This window comes from Oncorhynchus mykiss, chromosome 21 (genome assembly GCF_013265735.2).
Source record: "Oncorhynchus mykiss isolate Arlee chromosome 21, USDA_OmykA_1.1, whole genome shotgun sequence".
Classification (NCBI taxonomy): Eukaryota; Metazoa; Chordata; class Actinopteri; order Salmoniformes; family Salmonidae; genus Oncorhynchus; species Oncorhynchus mykiss.
Window position 1 is genome coordinate 33375364 of NC_048585.1, and position 19857 is coordinate 33395220.

The window sequence follows — 19857 nt, forward strand, 5'->3', positions numbered from 1 at the left end:
ATCTACAGTTCGAATGGGCTATCCTGTGGGTGTAAATCCCCAAGCCCTCTTACCAGGCCCTTCCCTTTGTCCCTGATGTGTTCGTTCCCCCGCAGCCCAGACTAGCCAAGCCACTGCCTGTCGGTGGTCACGAGTCTGCATTTCAGATCCAGTTATACGGTGATAAGTGGTTTTCCATGCTGCTCTCTTCTCACACATAGCAGTGCCACTATGGAGGCTAGACAAGAATGACCCTCTCGCTCTCCCTCTCAAAATTCTCTCTTCCCCCCCTCCATCCCACCTTTGGTGTCAGTCTCTCTCTCTCCCTCACTCTCTGTTTATCAGGGTAATCACTTCTGCTGACACACACGTGTTTTACTACCTTGAAAACAAAATCTATTCAAAGTACAATTTTCCCTAACCCTAATTGTATAACACTAAACCTAACCCCTAATCTTAAAATAACCTTTTTCCCTAAGAAGGGGGAATTGTCCTTGTTTTAATATCCTTTTGTAGATTTCTGGTACCCACGAGAATAGTAATACGCACCGCATGCACGCATGATATTTACTATGAGGTGTATTGTCGATATTTACTTTGGTGCGTCAATATTTACTATGCTGAGATATACACCCGTTTCCCGCTAGAGTAAGATGAAGAGAGAAAAGTCCTCTCTTTGCCTTTAAGAAAATGACTGATATTTACTTTAAAATGAGAGTTTTAGGCTTCCAGCAAACCGAGTAGAAATGTAGTCTCAGCAGGGAGTCTTGAGAGAGTCCTTCTCTCCACTGATCTCAGTTCTGTGCTCAGTGGCAGAGGATGTTTTCTGGCTGATCACAGGCTCCCTGCTGTTCCCGAGTCAGCGCTCAACTTCCTGACATTGGCATTGCAAGACCTCTGTCTGTCTGTCTGTCTGCCTGACCTGACGGTCAGCCTCCTGTGACTGTCTGTTCCCCAGTCGCTCTCTTCTGTAACTCCTCTCATCTCCCTACAGTAGTCTGTCTGTCTCTCTGTTTTTGTACATTAATCTCTCTCCTTGTCTGTCCCTCTCTCACTCAAGCTCTCCCTCTTGCTCTAACTTTCTCTTTCAATCAATCAATCAATGAAATGTATTTATAAAGCCCTTTTTACGTCAGCGGATGTCACAAAGTGCTTATATAGAAACCCAGCCCCAAAGAGGAAGCAATGCAGATGTAGAAGCACGGTGGCTAGGAAAAACTTTCTAGAAAGGCACTCCCCGCCCACACTCTCAGGAGGGTACTGTCAGGCACTCTCTCACACATCTACAGTAGTTTTTAGTGTTGACATGTTCGAATCTGTCAGAGTTTTCATATTTTCATTTTCAGTCAGACTTCTGTACTGTTTCCTGTTGAATTGTCTCATGTTGTTGTGCGTTTAGCGGTATGTACTGTTTGTGGAAAAACAGCAGTTTTTTTCCCCCTCATCTAGGGCTGGGGAAAAACTCCACTGGATATCTGATCAATTGAGTGTGTTGACTTATTTCCTTAGTGTGGGTGTGTTGTGCACGGTCCGTGTGTGTATGCGTGAAGACTGAGTATGCGTGTGGGTGTAATGTGTTTGTGTTAACTGTTTTCTCCACGCCACCAGATTCGTATAGACATCCCCCGGATGAGTCCGGGAGTGTCTATTGCTGCAGCCTATGGTAACAGAGGTAAGACTGGTTAAAGGGGCTGCCGACCAACCCTCACTCGCCAGAATGACACCGGTCCGGTTCCTGTCTGGTCTGCCCTGTCTGTTTTTGTCCGTCTGTTTACAGACTCCAAGTTCTGAACTGGTTGCCGGTGGTTCTCTGGTTTGACGAAGCTCTCCTGCACACATAAGTGATGACATGGTGTATTTGCTTGTGCCCTGCACTGACCCACTGTGGTTCTGTAGAGAAAACAGGGTTTGGTTTGGAGAGCTTGTGAGACACACTACCCCGCCACCAAGTTCAGAAATATAGCCTAGGAGCTCCAGGTCTCTTCAGTTCTCTGCCATGAATACATGCCCTGGACCCTCGATCCAGTGAATCCACTAACCAGCTCTCTCTCTCTCCTCTCTTCCCTCTCTGTGACGGCGTATGATAACCTCGGCTTCTCTTCTGTTTTGTGTTTCCTCTCTCCTCTCTGCAGATTCACATTGACATCCCGAGAACCAATCCCCTTATTCCTCTCTTTCAACAAGCTTCTGTCCAAGAGGTGAGACCTTCTATACAGAACACACTGACTGCCCTGCCTCACCTAGACGTAGCTAGTGTATGACATCCTGTTCGTCTTATTATACATACATACACACACTGCACCATGCATGCATGCACGTATACTCAAGCATCCTCTTGACTACTGAAGAGTGGAAACAATCTGGTGTAATGAAAGGTTCTCCCGTGTGGTTTTGCTGTTTTGTTTGCATTCTGGTATGAGTCGTTTTTGCACTCTGCAATGAGTATTTTAGAAAACAGATCGTTTTTGTCGTTGGCTATAATGGACCGTGTTTGCTTGTGTGTCCTGGATAAGTTTGTTCAGTATTTGCGAGTCACACCCCTCTTCCTCCATGTCCTCTATTGGTCTCTACCTCTGTTCCCTTCCCAGACCACACTCAGTGCTATGAGAGAATGCTAATGAATGGGCCAACCGTCCTCACACACACCCACCCCAATATCTATTTTTCCTAATTTAAAGTGTCTCCCTCTTTCTTCGTATACCTCTCTTTCTCTCACTCACTTCTTTGCCTCTTTCTTTGTCCCTCACCTATTTCTCTCTCTAGCTGCCCCTTTCTTCCCCTCTTCCAACTCTCCTCTTTCCTTCTTCCTACTGTTTTCTTTTGTAATTCCTCAGACACTCTCTCCCTATGCTGCTCTTTTTCCTCATCTCTCTCCCTTTCCTTGCATGCTGGTGTATCTGGCCACAGGCCTGCGTTGAAATATTTAAAGAATTTAATTGGGGATCATTTTTTATTTCTGTCCCGAAATAACTTGTGGTGGTGATGCATGCTACCGCAGAGCTGTCTAAAAATCACACATTTCAGTCTCTCTTAGTCTGTGTACATAGTGCCTATAGAAATCTACATCCCCTTTGCATTTCTTCACATTTTATTGTGTTATACAGTGCATTCGGAAAGTTTCCATACCCATTCCCTTTTTCCACGTTGTGTTACATTACAGCCTTATTCTAAAATGGATTAAATAAATAAAAATCCTCGTCAATCTACACACAATTACCCAATAATGACAAAGTGAAAACAGGTTTTTAGACATTTTTGGAAATGTATCAAAAATAAAAAAACATACCTTATTTACAAAAGCATTCAGACCCTTTGCTATGAGACTCCAAATTGAGCTCAGGTGCATCCTGTTTCCATTGATCATACGTTTCTGCAGCATTGAAGGTCCCCAGAACACAGTGGCCTCCATCATTGTTAAAAGGAAGAAGTTTGGAACCACCAAGACTCTTCCTTGAGCTGGCCGCCCAGCCAAACTGAGCAATCGGGTAGAATGGCCTTGGTTAGGTAGGTGACCAAACCCGTTGGTCACTCTGACAGAGCTCCAGAGTTCCTCTGTGGGGGTGGGAAAACGCTGGCTGAGGACAACCATCTCTGCAGCCACCACTAATCAGGCCTTTATAGTAGAGTGGCCAGACGGAATCCATTCCTCAGTAAAAAGCACATAACAGCCCGTTTGGAGTTTGCGAAAAGGCGCCTAAAGGACTCTGAAGACCATGTGAAACAAAGTTCTCTGGTCTGATGAGACCAAGATTAAACACTGGTCTGAATGCCAAGCGTCATGTCTGGAGGAAACCTTGCAGCATCATGCTGTGGGATGTTTTTCAGCGGCAGGAACTGGGAGACTAGTCAGGATCGAGGGAAACATGAATGGAGCGAAGTACAGAGAGATCATTGATGAAAACCTGCTCCAGAGAGCTCAGGACTTGGTCGAAGGTTCACCTTTCAACAGGACATGACCCTAAGCACACAGCTACGACAACGCAGGAGTGGCTACGGGACAAGTCTCTGTATGTCCTTGAGTGGCTCAGCCAGAGTTGGACTTGAACCCGATCGAACATCTCTGGAGAGACCTGAAAATAGCTGTGCAGCGATGCTCCCCATCCAACTTGACAGAGCTTGAGAGGATCTGCAGAGAAGAATGGGAGAAACTCCCCAAATACAGGTGTGCCAAGCTTGTAGCGTCATACCCAAGAACACTCAAGGCTGTAATCGCTGACAAAGGTGCTTCTACAAAGTACTAAGTAAAGGTTCTGAATACTTAAGTAAATATTTCAGTTTTGTATTTTATTATAAATGAGCAAAAACCTGTTTGTGCTTTGTCATTATGGGGTTTTGTGTGTAGATTGATGAGGGGAAAAAAATATTGAATACATTTTTGAATAAGGCTGTAATGTAAAAAAAAAGTGGAATAAGTCAAGGGGTCTGAATACTTTCCGAATGCACTGTAAGTGGGATTAAAACTGTAACTTGGCCACTCAACTCAGTCTTCTTGGGAAGCAACTCTAGTGTAGATTTGGCTTTGTGTTGTAAGTTATTCTCCAGCTGAAAGGTGAATTCCTATATGTGTGTAGTGTGAAGCAAGCAGACTGAAGCAGATTTTGCCTGTGTTTGCCTGTATCTCCATCCCGTTTCTTTTCATCCTGAAAAACTCCACAGTCGTTGCCATTGTCAGGCATACCCATACCATGACGCAGCCATCACCATGTTTGAAAATAATTCATTTTTTTATTTAACCTTTATTTAACTAGGCAAGTCAGTTAAATATTAAGAACAAATTCTTAATTACAATGATGGCTTAATCCGGGCGACGCCCTATGGGACTCCCAATCACGGGCGGATGTGATGCAACCTGGATTCAAACCAGGATCTGCAGTGTCTTGGACCACTGCGCCACTCCGGAGCCTATAAAGGCACCTAAAGGACTAAGGAGGCAGTTACTCAGTGATGTGTTGTTGGATTTGCCACAAACATAAGGCTTTGCATTTAGGCTATGTGTTTTGCATACTGATGCATGTTTTGGAATATTCTTATTTTATATATTTATATTATTCTTTGTGGAATAACTACAATGTTTTTGATACATCCTCAGTTCTCTTTTCAAAGCCATTTAACTGTAGCTGTTTTTAAATCGTCAATGTCCTCTTAAAGACATTCCTATGCAGTTTCCTATCTGTCTTGCAGCTCAGTTCAGAAGGACGACTGCATCTTTGTGTCATTAACTTGACCATGCTTAAAGATACAGTACCCTTTGTCACGATGACAGCTTTGCACACTCTTGGCATTCTCTCAACCAGCTTCACCTGGAATTATTTTCCAATGGTTTTGAAGGAGTTCCCACAAATGCTGAGCACTTGTTGGCTACTGTTCCTTCACTCTGTGGTCTCAATCATCCAGGGTAGCCTAGTGGTTAGAGCGTTGGACAAGTAACCGGAATGTTGCGAGTTCAAACCCCCGAGCTGACAAGGTACAAATCTGTCGTTCTGCCCCTGAACACACAGTTCCTAGGCCGTCATTGAAAATAAGAATTAGTTCTTAACTGACTTGCCTAGTTAAATAAAGGTAAATAAATAAAATCCCAAACCATCTCAATTGGGTTGTGGTAGGGTGATGGTGGAGTCCAGGTCATCTGATGCAGCACTCCATCACTCTCTTTCTTGGTCAAATAGCCCTTACACAGCCTGGAGGTGTGTTGGGTCATTGTCCTGTTGAAAAACAAATGATGAGTCAAATGATAGTCCCACTAAGAGCAAACCAGATGGGATGGTGTATCGCTGCAGAAAGCTGTGATAGCCATGCTGGTTAAGTGTGGCTTGAATTCTAAATAAATCAGTCTCACAAAGACATGTTGGTTGGAACCAAAAATCTCAAGTTTGGACTCATCAGACCAAAGGACAGATTTCCACCAGTCTAATGTCCATTGCTTGTGTTTCTTGTCCCAATCAAGCTTCTTATTATTATTTGTGCCCTTTAGTAGTGGTTTCTTTGCAGCAATTCGACCATGAAGGCCTGATTCACGCAGTCTCCTCTGAACAGTTGATGTTGAGATGTGTCTGTTACTTGAACTCTGAGGCATTTATTTGGGCTGCAATTGCTGAGGCTCATAACTCTAATGAACTTATCCTATGCAGCAGAGGTAACTCTTCCTTTCCTGTGACGGTCCTCATGAGAGCCACTTTCATCATAGCTCTTGATTGTGTAAGCGACTGCACTTGAAGAAACGTTCAAAGTTTTTGACATTTTCAGCATTGACTGACCTTCATGTCTTAAAGTAATGAAGGACTGTCATTTCTCTGTGCTTATTTTAGCTGTTCTTGCCATAATATGGACTTGGACTTTTACCAATAGGGCTATCTTGTGTACCACCCCTACCTTGTCACAACTGATTGGCTCAAATCATTAAAAAGGAAAGAAATTCCACAAATGACTTTTAACAAGGCACATCTGTTAATTGAAATGTATTCCAGGTGACTACCTCATGAAGTTGGTTGAGAAAATGCCAAGAGTGTGCAAAGCTGTCATCAACGCAAATTTGGCTAATTTGAAGAATCTCAAATATCAAATATATTTGGATTTGTTTAACACTTTTTTGGTTTACTACATGATTCCATATGTTTTATTTTATAGTTTTGATGTCTTCACTAAATCAAATCAAATCAAATTTTATTTGTCACATACACATGGTTAGCAGATGTTAATGCGAGTGTAGCGAAATGCTTGTGCTTCTAGTTCCGACAATGCAGTAATAACCAACAAGTAATCTAACTAACAATTCCAAAACTACTGTCTTGTACACAGTGTGAGGGGATAAAGAATATGTACATAAGGATATATGAATGAGTGATGGTACAGAGCAGCATAGGCAAGATACAGTAGATGGTATCGAGTACAGTATATACATATGAGATGAGTATGTAAACAAAGTGGCATAGTTAAAGTGGCTAGTGATACATGTATTACATAAGGATACAGTCGATGATATAGAGTACAGTATATACGTATGCATATGAGATGAATAATGTAGGGTAAGTAACATTATATAAGGTAGCATTGTTTAAAGTGGCTAGTGATATATTTACATCATTTCCCATCAATTCCCATTATTAAAGTGGCTGGAGTTGAGTCAGTGTCAGTGTATTGGCAGCAGCCACTCAATGTTAGTGGTGGCTGTTTAACAGTCTGATGGCCTTGAGAAAGAAGCTGTTTTTCAGTCTCTCGGTCCCAGCTTTGATGCACCTGTACTGACCTCGCCTTCTGGATGATAGCGGGGTGAACAGGCAGTGGCTCGGGTGGTTGATGTCCTTGATGATCTTTATGGCCTTCCTGTGACATCGGGTGGTGTAGGTGTCCTGGAGGGCAGGTAGTTTGCCCCCGGTGATGCGTTGTGCAGACCTCACTACCCTCTGGAGAGCCTTACGGTTGAGGGCGGAGCAGTTGCCGTACCAGGTGGCGATACAGCCCGCCAGGATGCTCTCGATTGTGCATCTGTAGAAGTTTGTGAGTGCTTTTGGTGACAAGCCGAATTATCTACAATGTAGAAAATAGTAAAAAATAAAGAAAAACACTTGAATGAGTAGGTGTCCAAACTTTTGACTAGTACTGGATATTAAATATCTGATTTGTTATTGTTACCCACCTACCAATCACTTTTTTATGAAGCTTTTGAAAAACTCTCTGATCTTTGTTTGAATCTGTGCTTGAAATTCAATATTTGACTGAAGGAATTTACAGATGTATGTATTTGGGATAGAGGAAGGTGTATTCATTCAGAATCATGTCAACCTCTATTATTTCACACAGAGTGAGTCCATGTAACTTGTGATTTATTAAGCCAATTGTTACTCCTGAACTAATTTAGGATTGCTTAACAAAGGGGGTGAATACTTATGCAATTACTATTTTAGTTATATAATTTTTGTGTTCATTTGGAGAAAGTCATTTTATTTTCACTTTCACATAATGGAGTATTTTGTGGAGATCAATTACAAAACATTACAAATAAATACATTTCAATTCCACGTTGCAATGCAACAAAATGTGATTAAAGTTCAAGGGGGTGTAGACTTTCTATAGGTACTCTGACTCTCCTGAGACTGTACATTACTGAGTAATGCAACATTTCGTTTTTTACACCTTGTGGGGCGAGGTCTCTTCCTAAGGGACCTACAGCACTGGACATAAACTTGGCCTCGGTGCACCACTATGGCTGTAGACATGCTGTTCACACATTAGCAGTGATGCTAGCGCCAGAGAGAAGCGCACGTGTGTCCATACATACATTTCTGTCCTCATGATTTCCCTTGAGGAGGCAATGTAGCAGCGTGGGTGGAATGAGGAGAAGGATGCAGAGGGTGACGGAGGGGTGAAAGCCTAATGCTCATCCAAGCAAGTTGTGCTTTTATGCATGATCAAATTAAAATAATTCTGTGATGGTGCACTGAATTATGCACAAGCTATTGGATGAAAACATAACTCATCAGTCCTATGATTTTTAGTAGCCTTTTGTCCCTTTTTTAAAATGTTTTTTTCATCAGCGCTGTATTGTAAAGCTTGCCTTGTCCCAGATCTGCAATAGCCAAGCCAACTCCTCGCTACTACATTTTTGGGCAAAATAACATGGAGACCTGGGACCAGGCTTACTGACCACTCACTGTCCTTTATTCCCTGTGCTTGTGGCTTGATGGGCAGCCTGTTCACTGCATAAACATAACACACTAATGTCTGGACCTAACCCTCACACACTGACACTGTTCAACACGGTCCTCTTCTGATCACACCACTATCTAATCAGTTACCACCACGAGGTCAACATACCTCATCTGTTACTCTGCTGCGTGTCATTTTTTATTGTTGTTGATCCATTTATTTTTAATTACAATATTTTATTATGTTGGCAGAGTCTTTCAGTCTCTTGAATCTGCTATTGGCCTCTCTCCCTAACTCTCTTACACTCACTCTCTCTGGCCATTGATTTCCTCCACCTGGTTTAGTGTCTATTTTCCACCCTCTGATGGGCTTCTGACGGACTGTGGGTGCTCTGGCCATGAATTCTAGCTGCAGGGAGATGATGGGTGAGCGAGAGATGAGGAGCAAGAACATGGGTTGTTTCAGGGAGTGAGAGGACAAAAAGAGAAGAGGGACGGTGGGTGACTAGCGGGGGGGGATGAGGAGGGGAGAGCATTAGCGTGGGAAGGAAAGGGAGGCGAAGGGGAAGACATGGATGGGGAGGAGAGAAGGGAGGGTGGGCTGTTAAAGGGAGAAACTCACATTAGCACTCCGCCTTTACTCCCCCTCCTCCTCCTCCCCGCCCCGCTTTGATAGATGTGACTTTGATGATGAAAGCGGGGGGACAGCAGTAGGGAGATGTGAATGTCCATGTAACAGCATTTTAAAGGGACACCGCCAAACCATACTAGCTAGCATAACGCGCCAGCATCCCAGGCTGCCTACCAACATGTTTTTGGAAGCCGGGGCGATCACAATTTTGAGAAATGTGTTTATTTAGAAAAATGACAGAAACATGGCGTCCGAGAAAGTGCTCTGCATGTGTAATGCATCGCCTGACATGTCAGAACTCAGGCACAGACATTCAGGGGCCAGACTAGAAGAGGGATGAGAAAGAGAATGGAAATCCAAGGTTGCGTCCAAAATGGCACCCTATTCCCTATATAGTGCACTACGTTTGACAGGAATGCTATGCGACCTGGTCAAAAGTAGTGCACTATTTTTGGGGAGGAATAGTGTGCCATTTGGGACGCAGGGTGTTGTGTGGTTGATTTGTGCTGAACTTCAAGCCTCCTTTAATTCTTGGGGGATGACAGCAGCAAGGTGGAACATTAAAACCGAGGCTGTAACGAAGATGGAGGTGTTTGCCTTCCAGAAAAAGATTAGAGAAAGAAGAAAAGAAGGGAGAAAATTGAAAAGTTTGTGAGCGTGTTCAAAGTTCTCGATCCAGCAGTAGTAGAGAGACAGACGGGTCCAGCACGGCGACGAGACATTTACATTGATGTTGTCGTGTGCACGCTAACCGCACATGCATGTCCTATGACTAATTTCCTCACTTCTCTAACACGATCAAACCTTTGTCAATTTTTAGAATTGAATCTGATATTGCTCTTTGATTGACTGGTGGGCATGGGATGGGGCTTTTCTCGGTTGGTTTGAAACCGTCATGTGACCTTGTTAAAGAAAGTCAAATATAATAAGTCTACATTATTCACTGTTTTACATGGATGTGTCATCTGTATTGTGTCTGTTCCTATTTAGGTATGTCTTAGATGGAGAGATGGCTAGATTGACTTTATCGTCCTTGAGAGGGACTTTGACTTTCACATTAAAACAAGCAAGCTTACTTATTCCTCTCAGTTTACAAATATTAACAAGATAGCTTGCGCATACTGATTCTAGAAGTAGCTTCAATTTTCTTCTATGTACTGTGCTCTATACATAGTGTGTGTGCTGACCTGTGTATTCCTCCGTCTGTCCGTCAGATCTTTGAGCGTATCCTGTTCATCTGGGCGATCCGCCACCCGGCCAGCGGCTACGTGCAGGGCATCAACGACCTCGTCACGCCTTTCTTCGTCGTCTATGTCTTTGAGTACATCAGTGAGTCCCTCTTCCTCCGTCTTCGTCCTCGCTCTTTGTCCTCCCGTTTCTTCCTCTGTCCTCTTCCTCCCTATTCTTCCTCCCTCCTCTCTTCCCTTACTCAAGGGAATTGCCAAAGCCAAAGACTAGATAGTATGCGTTTGTACTTTGGTGAGTCCCTCTCTTCTAGCCGCTTCTCTCATTTAAGGGAATTGTCCTCTTTTTTTCTTCAATCACTGGAGTAGATAGCCAAATACTAGATAGTAGCGTCCACTTCCCTCACTCGAGAGAATACCAAGCCATGAAGAGATCCTAGTTTAAATGTTTTAATAGGCTCTCCTCTCACAACAGAGCTTGCCTGGGTCCCTGCTGTATGAGTTTATGTGGTGTAAATTATTTGTGTTATGAATGTTTCATTAAATCGATGACTATGTTCTCTTGTGCTGTGTAGACTGAACTGAGCCGCAAACATTGATTTGCAGAGAGTAAAGCATCTCAAATGACGTTTGTGTGTGTGGGGGGATTGTGTGTGTGTATGCACGTGCTTGGACTCTAGTGTGTTTGTGCTTGAATAAATGGCTCCTCTGCCACTCCAGGGGTTGTTCTAAAGGCATGGTGAGAAGTTGGGTTGTGAACCCGGGGGATTGCAGCTGTTTTGTATGCTGAAGCGTGAAACAGAAAATAGTTATTTCTGTTGCTTTTGACTCCCCTCTCTTTCCTTGTCTCTGACTCAGACCCTGTCTCTCTGTCGGTCTGTCAGATCCCCAAAGTCTCCTGGCCTGCTTCGCTTTGTTTATATGCATCTTCATGTGCTGCTACTGATGAGCCTTGGAAGCTTACAAAGCCAACAAACCTTCAAACGTGCTCCGCCTGACACGTAACACGATGGTTTGATGTGCTGTCTGTTGCTTTTCGCTCGTGTTTTTTTTGAGAGGTTAAGAGAAAGAGAGCGAGAGGGATAGAGCGATTTTTGGGCGTTCATGCCGGGGAATGAGCAGGCTAATTACCCTTCTGTCTGAGGCTTTCTCTCATGCGCTCGCTCGCTCACTCATTCAAACACACACTCTATCTTGTATACGCACACACAAACTCAGTTCAACTTTTGATGGTGCTGCGTCACAGCTAGCTGGCAGCCATTTGTTATTTCCCAATATTCTACAGAGCCTAATGAGGGCTGACATTGGAGTGATTGAAAATGCACGTTAAATAAAGTTTGATTTTATCCCTTTCATTCATTTGTCAGACCGCATGAACATCGCAGTCTGACTGAAATGAATGAAAGGGATCAAATCTCAACTTTATTTAACGTGCTCCCTCTCTCTATCACTTTGGGAAGAAAAGAAAGAACTCTCCATCACTAGAGAGAGAAGAAAGAAGTCAGAGGGTTGGGGATTTCAGAGTAATTGAAAGCTGTTAGTGTAGGACATCTCTCTCTGAGTCAGATTCTCGCTGCCTGTGTGTGTGTTTGTGTGTTGTTGGACTTGGCTTTAGTCTCCTGATCTTGTCAGAAGGCTCCACTGACTAGCAGGCCCTGTCTCTCTTTAATTGAAGTAGATGGGTTTGTACACTCCTAATCACTTTTTCTTCAGTAGCATTTTACAAGGTGTTAGTACAAACTCTTGGGGGACATTACTGTTGAAGGTAATGCTGCTTTCTGTTTTAGCTGATTCTCTCTTATTAAAGGAGGAGGGTGAAAGGAGGTGTGCTAGTGTGTGTTTGGATCTGTTTGTGTGTGTTGTTTTTCAGCAGAGATTTTTACCTTGTCAGCTCGGGGATTCAATCTTGCAACCTTTCGGTTACCAGTCCAACGCTCTAACCCCTAGCCTACCTGCCGTCCCATGATGACAGGGATGTAATAGAAAGGCCAGTAAGTCATGCTGTGTTGTGCCTGCTGCTGTCAGGTACCATGCATTATAGTGCTTGTCAGCTTGTAGTCCTAAAATCCGGAAATGAGTTACCTCATTCAGCTGCTCCTTCTGGGAAAATGTATGCGGAAAGATTCAGGTTTTTGGGATGAATGCAGAACATAAGGGCTTAAGTTCACACAGGCTTAGGAGATCTACGTTTTGTTCTATGAGATATCAGTCAGTTAGCATGACCTTTATAAATTATGAAGCCTTTATGTGCTTTATGTACTTTTTTAAATTACATAAATGCTTCAACATTCACAAAAGGGGATTTTAGCTGAAGAAGATTCTCATAGAACAAAATCTCCTAAGCCTGTGTTTGGCAGACCTTCTGCGTTTATCCAAAAACTCATAGGCTTTGCCCAAAAAGACACCATTGCTATTGCTCTCTATAGAAGAACAAACCTTTTTTCCCCCTCTGCTACACACACACTCACGCACACTTATGCACATACACTTTTGAGAGATGTGTGTGTATGTTTGTTTGCGGTAGTCAGTAGGCCTACACAATGTAGCTGTAGCATGTTGGCTATAGGCTTTTGAAGTGTACTGTAATACACTGCTTAACCTGTCACCCTGCTTGACCACTGGGGGCAGTATTGACTCTGTTTAATCTACCTTCAGAAAGTATTCATAGTTAGAAAATTGTACATCATACACTACAGGTGGGGAACTATGGTGAAGTAATTCTGCTTTGAAAGTTTATAAACTTTTGATAACCCCACTTTTGAGAAAATGGCTATTGAATGTTTTGGTACACCTACTGGAGAGCTTTTCTTTGTCTACACCCATTCAGTATCGTTCACACCCTCTTAAGCTTTAGCCCCACTTACCTATTTAAGGATTCACATGTGAGGCCATGTGCTAAACAGAGTAAGGTAGTGTAGGAAACAACCAAAGATTTCAAGAGTGAAAGTAATAGCAAAAATACACTTTATCTAGTCCAATAGATGACTGTAATCACCCCCAACTAGGTTCAATGTTATCTAGCTAGTTTTGTATTCTGTACAGGCTTTCTTTTCACTCTGTCAATTAGGTTAGTATTGTGGAGTAACTACAATGTTGTTGATTCATCCTCAGTTTTCTCCTATCACAGCCATTCAATTCTGTAGTTGTTTTAAAGTCACCATTGACCTCATGGTGAAATCCCTGTGTGGTTTCCTTACTCTCCGTAACTGAGTTAGGAAGGACACCTGTGTTTCGTAGTGGGGTACAGAAATGGGGTACTCATTTAAAAATCATGTTAAACACTATTAATTATAATTATTATGTTTTGTGCTGCTGCTATGTTGTGCTGCTGCTATGTTGTGCTGCTGCCATGTTGTGTTGCTACCATGTTTTCTTGTTGTGTTGCTACGATGCTGTGTTGTCATGTGTTGCTGCCATGCTATGTTGTTGTCTTAGGTCTCTCTTTATGTAGTGTTGTGGTGTCTCTCGTGTCCTGATGTGTGTTTTGTCCAATATATATATATATATATTTTTTTGCCCCGGTCCCCGCAGGAGGCCTTTTGCCTTTTGGTAGGCCATCATTGTAAATAATGATTTGTTCTTAATTGAATTGCCTAGTTAACTAAAGGTTAAATACAATACATTGTTACTTGTTAAGCACATGTTTACCCCTGAACTTATTTAGGATTGCCAAAACAAAGGGGTTGAATACTTATTGACTTCAGACATTTCAGCTTTTGAAGGATTTTGTAAAAAATATTGAAAAACATGATTCCACTTTGACATTATGGGGTATGACAAAATAATTTAATTCAAGCTGTAACACAACAAAATGTGGAACAAGTCAAGGGGTGTCAGTACTTTCTGAAGGCACTGTAACACCAGAGAGAGGTGTTAAAGATGTGAGGAAGTTGAGTGACATGCTGTGTCAAATGTGAATCACAGTTTCCTCTGTCAGGGAAATTATTAAGATGGCCACCTGCACTAGGTGTTTTTCTCTCTCATCAACACCATCTAAATACGTCTATCAGACAGGATCAAGGCTGCCGTTCCATCTCTGTCTTCTCGCCTTGCCTTCGCTCTGTAACAACGCTAAGCTATCGCTTTTTTTGTGTCTCTATTTTTGTTCCTTTGTTGCTGCTAGTTTTCAAACAAACGTCTATCTTCCTTCCTTTGATGATGCAAGAACTAAGACGTTGTGTTTCATGCAGAAACCAGTGGGTTGCTCAAGGGGGGTGGGGGGCGGGGGTTCATGCAAGAACAATGGGATGCAACTGCAGCCCCGAATTGGTGGCTGTAGTTGCACACTAATGCTTTGGCTGCTTCCAAATCCCACACACCAAGCCCCACCCCCTGTCACTCAACCAGGCAGTTCCTAATACTCAAGATTTACTCTGCATTGAACAACAGCATGCAGTTAAAATATTTTTCTGACAAGAACGACACTGCTTTCCTCTTTGCATCTTAATAAAAATCCACCTTTTCTATATTATACTATTTGTTCAACAGTGATAGCTGGAATCAACATAATGCATAGGCTATGAAAGTATCTGCCTGTCCCTGTTTTGCCCGTCGTCTGCTGACTCTCTCCCTCTCCCCATTGTGCGCACGGAGTAGGGAAAGATGGGTTCTGAGAAGCACAAGCATATTACCGTTGCTCAAAATGCTTTCGAGAGAAAAATACAGTTTTTAAAGCAACTTCTGTCTAGTTACAGAGAGGATAGTCATATAATGTATTTCTCAACATTGAGTTCATGGCACCACTTTGTCACTGGTGTAGGCTGTAGTTAGTATGGTTTTGGTGCGCCTGCGGAGCGGAGTATGCCATTTGCAGTGAATAGGCCTACAATTAAGTAGCTTATAGGCCTAGGTCTGGAACGTTTTTGTAGGAACACTAGCCTACATTTACTGATAGATGAATCAATTAGCCTACATGGAAATATAGCTACAATATCATATTTAGAGTTAGCTAGATAAGTGTGCTGAGTTCCCACTTCTTCAGGTGGTTACAAATATCCCCTACAGGCCAATATGCTCTCAAAAGTGTAGGTTTGTTTTGCGGTAGTCAGTAGGCCTACATAATGTAGCTCTAGCATGTTGGCTATAGGATTTTGTAGTGTACTGTAACACACTGCTCAACCTGTGTCACTCTGCCTTACCACTAGGGGCAGTATTGACTCTGTTTAATCTACCTTCACAAAGTATTCATACCCCTTGACTTATTCCACATTTGTGACTAACCGGCTTGTTTCGGTCCTATGTAGCAAAATTTGAAGTTTTATTTTATTTTTTATATTGGATAAAAGTAGAGACTCGGAGCTACAGTGCCTTGCGAAAGTATTCGGCCCCCTTGAACTTTGCGACCTTTTGCCACATTTCAGGCTTCAAACATAAAGATATAAAACTGTATTTTTTTGTGAAGAATCAACAACAAGTGGGACACAATCATGAAGTGGAACGACATTTATTGGATATTTCAAACTTTTTTAACAAATCAAAAACTGAAAAATTGGGCGTGCAAAATTATTCGCGTTAGCGTTAGCATTCAGCAGGCAACATTTTCATAAAAACCAGAAAAAAAATAAAATAATAATTGACCTTTGAAGAACTTAAGATGTTTTCAATGAGGAGACTCTGTTAGATAGCAAATGTTCAGTTTTTCCTGAAAGATTATTTGTTTAGGAGAAATCGCTCCGTTTGGCTACCAAAAAAAACCCGAAAATCCAGTCATCAAAACGCCAAACCTTTTTCCAAATGAACTCCATAATATCGACTGAAACATGGCAAACGTTGTTTAGAACCAATCCTCAAGGTGTTTTTCACATATCTCTTCGATGATATATCGTTTGTGGAAGTGTGCTTTCTCTCCTGAATCCCAGGAGAAAATGCCCGCACCTGAAGATTACGCACCAATTTAGACAAAGGACACCGGGCGGACCCCTGGAAAATGTAGTCTCTTATGGCCGATCTTCCAATGATATGCCTACAAATACGTCACAATGCTGCAGACATCTTGAAGAAACGACAGAAAGGCCAGGCTCGTTCGTGGTGCATTCACAGCCATATAAGGAGACAATTGAAAACAGAGCTTCAGAAATTCTGCTCATTTCCTGTTTGAAGTTTCATCTTGGTTTCGCCTGTAGCAGTTCTGTGGCACTCACAGATAATATCTTTGCAGTTTTGGAAACGTCAGACTGTTTTTTTTCCAAAGCTGTCAATTATATGCATAGTCGAGCATCTTTTCGTGACAAAATATTGCGCTTAAAACGGGCACGTTTTTTTTTATCCAATAATGAAATAGCGCCCCCATAGACTCAACAGGTTAACTTTTGATATCCCCACTTTTGAGAAAATGTCCCTTGAATATTTTGGTACACCTACTGGAGAGCTCTTCTTTGTCTACACCCATTCAGCATCGTTCACAACCTCTCAACCTCTCTGGGATATGTGGGAGCGTCCCACCTGGCCAAAAGCCAGGGAAAATGCAGAGTGCCAAAGTCAAATAAATTACTATAAAAATCGAACTTTCATTAACTATATCTCTTCGATGATATATCGTTTGTGGAAGTGTGCTTTCTCTCCTGAATCCCAGGAGAAAATGCCCGCACCTGAAGATTACGCACCAATTTAGACAAAGGACACCGGGCGGACCCCTGGAAAATGTAGTCTCTTATGGCCGCTATTTTAATTTTTGGATGAAAAACGTTCCCGTTTTAAACAAGATATTTTGTCACGAAAAGATGCTCGACTGTGCATATAATTGACAGATTTGGAAAGAAAACACTCTGACGTTTCCAAAACTGCAAAGATATTGTCTGTGAGTGCCACAGAACTGATGCTACAGGCAAAACCAAGATGAAATTTCAAACAAGAAGTGCCCCAGATTTTAAAGGCGCTGTGTTCCAATGACTCCCAATATGGCTGTGAATGGGCCACAAATGAGCTTACACTTTCTGTCGTTTCCCCAAGGTGTCTGCAGCATTGTGACGTATTTGTAGGCATATCATTGGAAGATTGACCATAAGACACTACATTTTCCAGATGGTCGCTTGGTGTCCTCCGTCGCAATTATTGCGTAATCTCCAGCTGCAGTACTTTTCCGTTTGCTACTGAGGAGAAACACAACTGCCACGAATGACTTATCATCGAATAGATACGTGAAAAACACCTTGAGGATTGATTCTAAACAACGTTTGCCACGATATTATGGAGTTAATTTGGAAAAAAGTTTGGCGTTGTAATGACTTAATTTTCTGGTTTTTTTCTTCGCCAAATGTGATGAACAAAACGGAGCGATTTCTCCTACACAAATAATATTTTGGGAAAAAATGAACATTTGCTATCTAACTGAGAGTCTCCTCATTGAAAACATCCGAAGTTCTTCAAAGGTAAATTATTTTATTTTAATGCTTTTCTTGTTTTTGTGAAAATGTTGCCTGCTGAATGCTAGGCTTAATGCTATGCTGGCTATCAATACTCTTACACAAATGCTTGTGTAGCTATGGTTGAAAAGCATATTTTGAAAATCTGAGATGACAGTGTTGTTAACAAAAGGCTGAGTTTGTGAGTGAATATATTTCTTTCATTTCATTTGCGATTTTCATGAATAGTTAACGTTGCGTTATGGTAATGAGCTTGAGGCTATGATTACGCTCCCGGATACGGGATTGCTCGACGCTAGAGGTTAAATCACACATGCAAGATAGAAAATTAAAGCTACACTTGTTGTGAATCCAGCCAACATGTCAGATTTCAAAAAGGCTTTTTGGCGAAAGCAAACAATGCTATTATCTGAGGATAGCACCTCTGTAAACAAAGAGAGAAAAGCATATTTCAACCCTGCAGGCGCGACACAAAATGCAGAAATAAAAATATAATTCATGCCTTTGACGAGCTTCTTTTGTTGGCACTCCAATATGTCCCATAAACATCACAAATGGTCCTTTTGTTCGATTAATTCCGTCTATATATCCAAAATGTCCATTTATTTGGCTCGTTTGATCCAGAACGACACCGGTTCCATCTTGCGCAACGTGACTATAAAATATCTAAAAGTTACCTGTAAACTTTGCCAAAACATTTCAAACTACTTTTGTAATAGAACTTTAGGTATTTTTTAACGTAAATAATCGATAAAATTGAAGACTGGATGATCTGTGTTCAATACAGGAGGAAAACAAACTGTAGCTAGCTTTCTGGTCACACGCCTCTATCTAACAGTACACTTCAAGTGACCCTCGTTCAAGATGGCCGTACTTCTTCATTACACAAAGAAAAAACCTCAACAAATTTCTAAGGAAGGTCCCTTAGAAATCTAGATTCCCCATTGAAAATTGTGACCTTAAAAAAATCTGAATGGTTTGTCCAGAACTTTCGCTAAATAAGGTCTGTTATACTCACAGACATGATTCAAACAGTTTTCTATCCAAATCTACTAATAATATGCATATCTTATCTTCTGGGGATGAGTAGCAGGCAGTTGAATTTGGGCATGCATTTCATCCGGACGTGAAAATACTGCCCCGTCACCAAGAAGTTAATCTTTAGCCCGACTCATCTATTTAAGGATTCACATATGAAGCCATGTGCTAAACAGAGTAAGGTAGTGTAGTAAACAACCAAATATTTCAAAGGTAAAAATGTAAAAGTAGTAGCAATGTGTCAATACGTGTCAAATACTCATGAGTTCAGAGGCCTCGCTTTAACAAAGTTAACCATTTTCACTGTAGTGTCCAAAACGTCTTTCAAGCTGTCAGGCATTCCCTTGGCTGCAAGAACCTCTCGGTTGATGCTGCAGTGTACCCAAGTGGCGTCGGGAGCAACTGCTTGCACGCGTGTTACCAGTCCACTATGCCTCCCTGTCATGGCTTTTGCACCATCAGTACAGATACCAACAGGAGCAGCAGCTAAATACGGACCGTTAGTGGAATTCCCGTGAGAGAGTAACGGTTAATGTGATTGGATGTTAATTATTTGACTAGGCTACCTGTATTGTGTTTCGCTGAACACAAGATGGTTTAATTTTATCTTTGGCAGTGAAACGAGGCTATTCAGGCGAGGAAGATTTTGTGAAGATATTTAAAAAAAAATATGTTATAAAAACAAATGTGTATCACATTTTTTATTTGGATTGGATGAAGTTCAGGAGGAGAGGACAGAAGAGCTCTGGTCTTTTTCTGATGGTCAGTGTGGAGACTGTAGAGAGAGGATCCGTGCTGTCAGAAGGAAGCTGCACGTGTTTCCTGGAAGATGACCTATGATAGTACTGCTGGGCTTTATACAGGAGCAATAGTGATGTCAGTACAAAGTCGATGGAAAAGGATAATATAACTTGTGACTGCGTCTGTGTGAGTGAGTGTAGGGGTCCGGTCAGGAGTAATAAAGGGGGCTGCAGCAGGCAGTGTGCCAGTGGGCAGCAGGCAGTGTGCCAGTGGGCAGTAGG

At 42.1% G+C, this 19857-nt stretch overlaps 1 protein-coding gene across 1 annotated transcript in view; it reads left to right on the plus strand.

Moving 5' to 3' along the window:
* Positions 1-19857, plus strand: part of LOC110500284 (TBC1 domain family member 22B) — a 186062-nt gene that overhangs the window by 45437 nt on the left and 120768 nt on the right. The window contains exons 8-9 of the mRNA XM_021577578.2: positions 2112-2177; positions 10467-10581. Of these exons, the coding sequence (XP_021433253.1) occupies positions 2112-2177; positions 10467-10581 (181 nt within the window). The remainder of the gene's footprint in view (positions 1-2111; positions 2178-10466; positions 10582-19857) is intronic.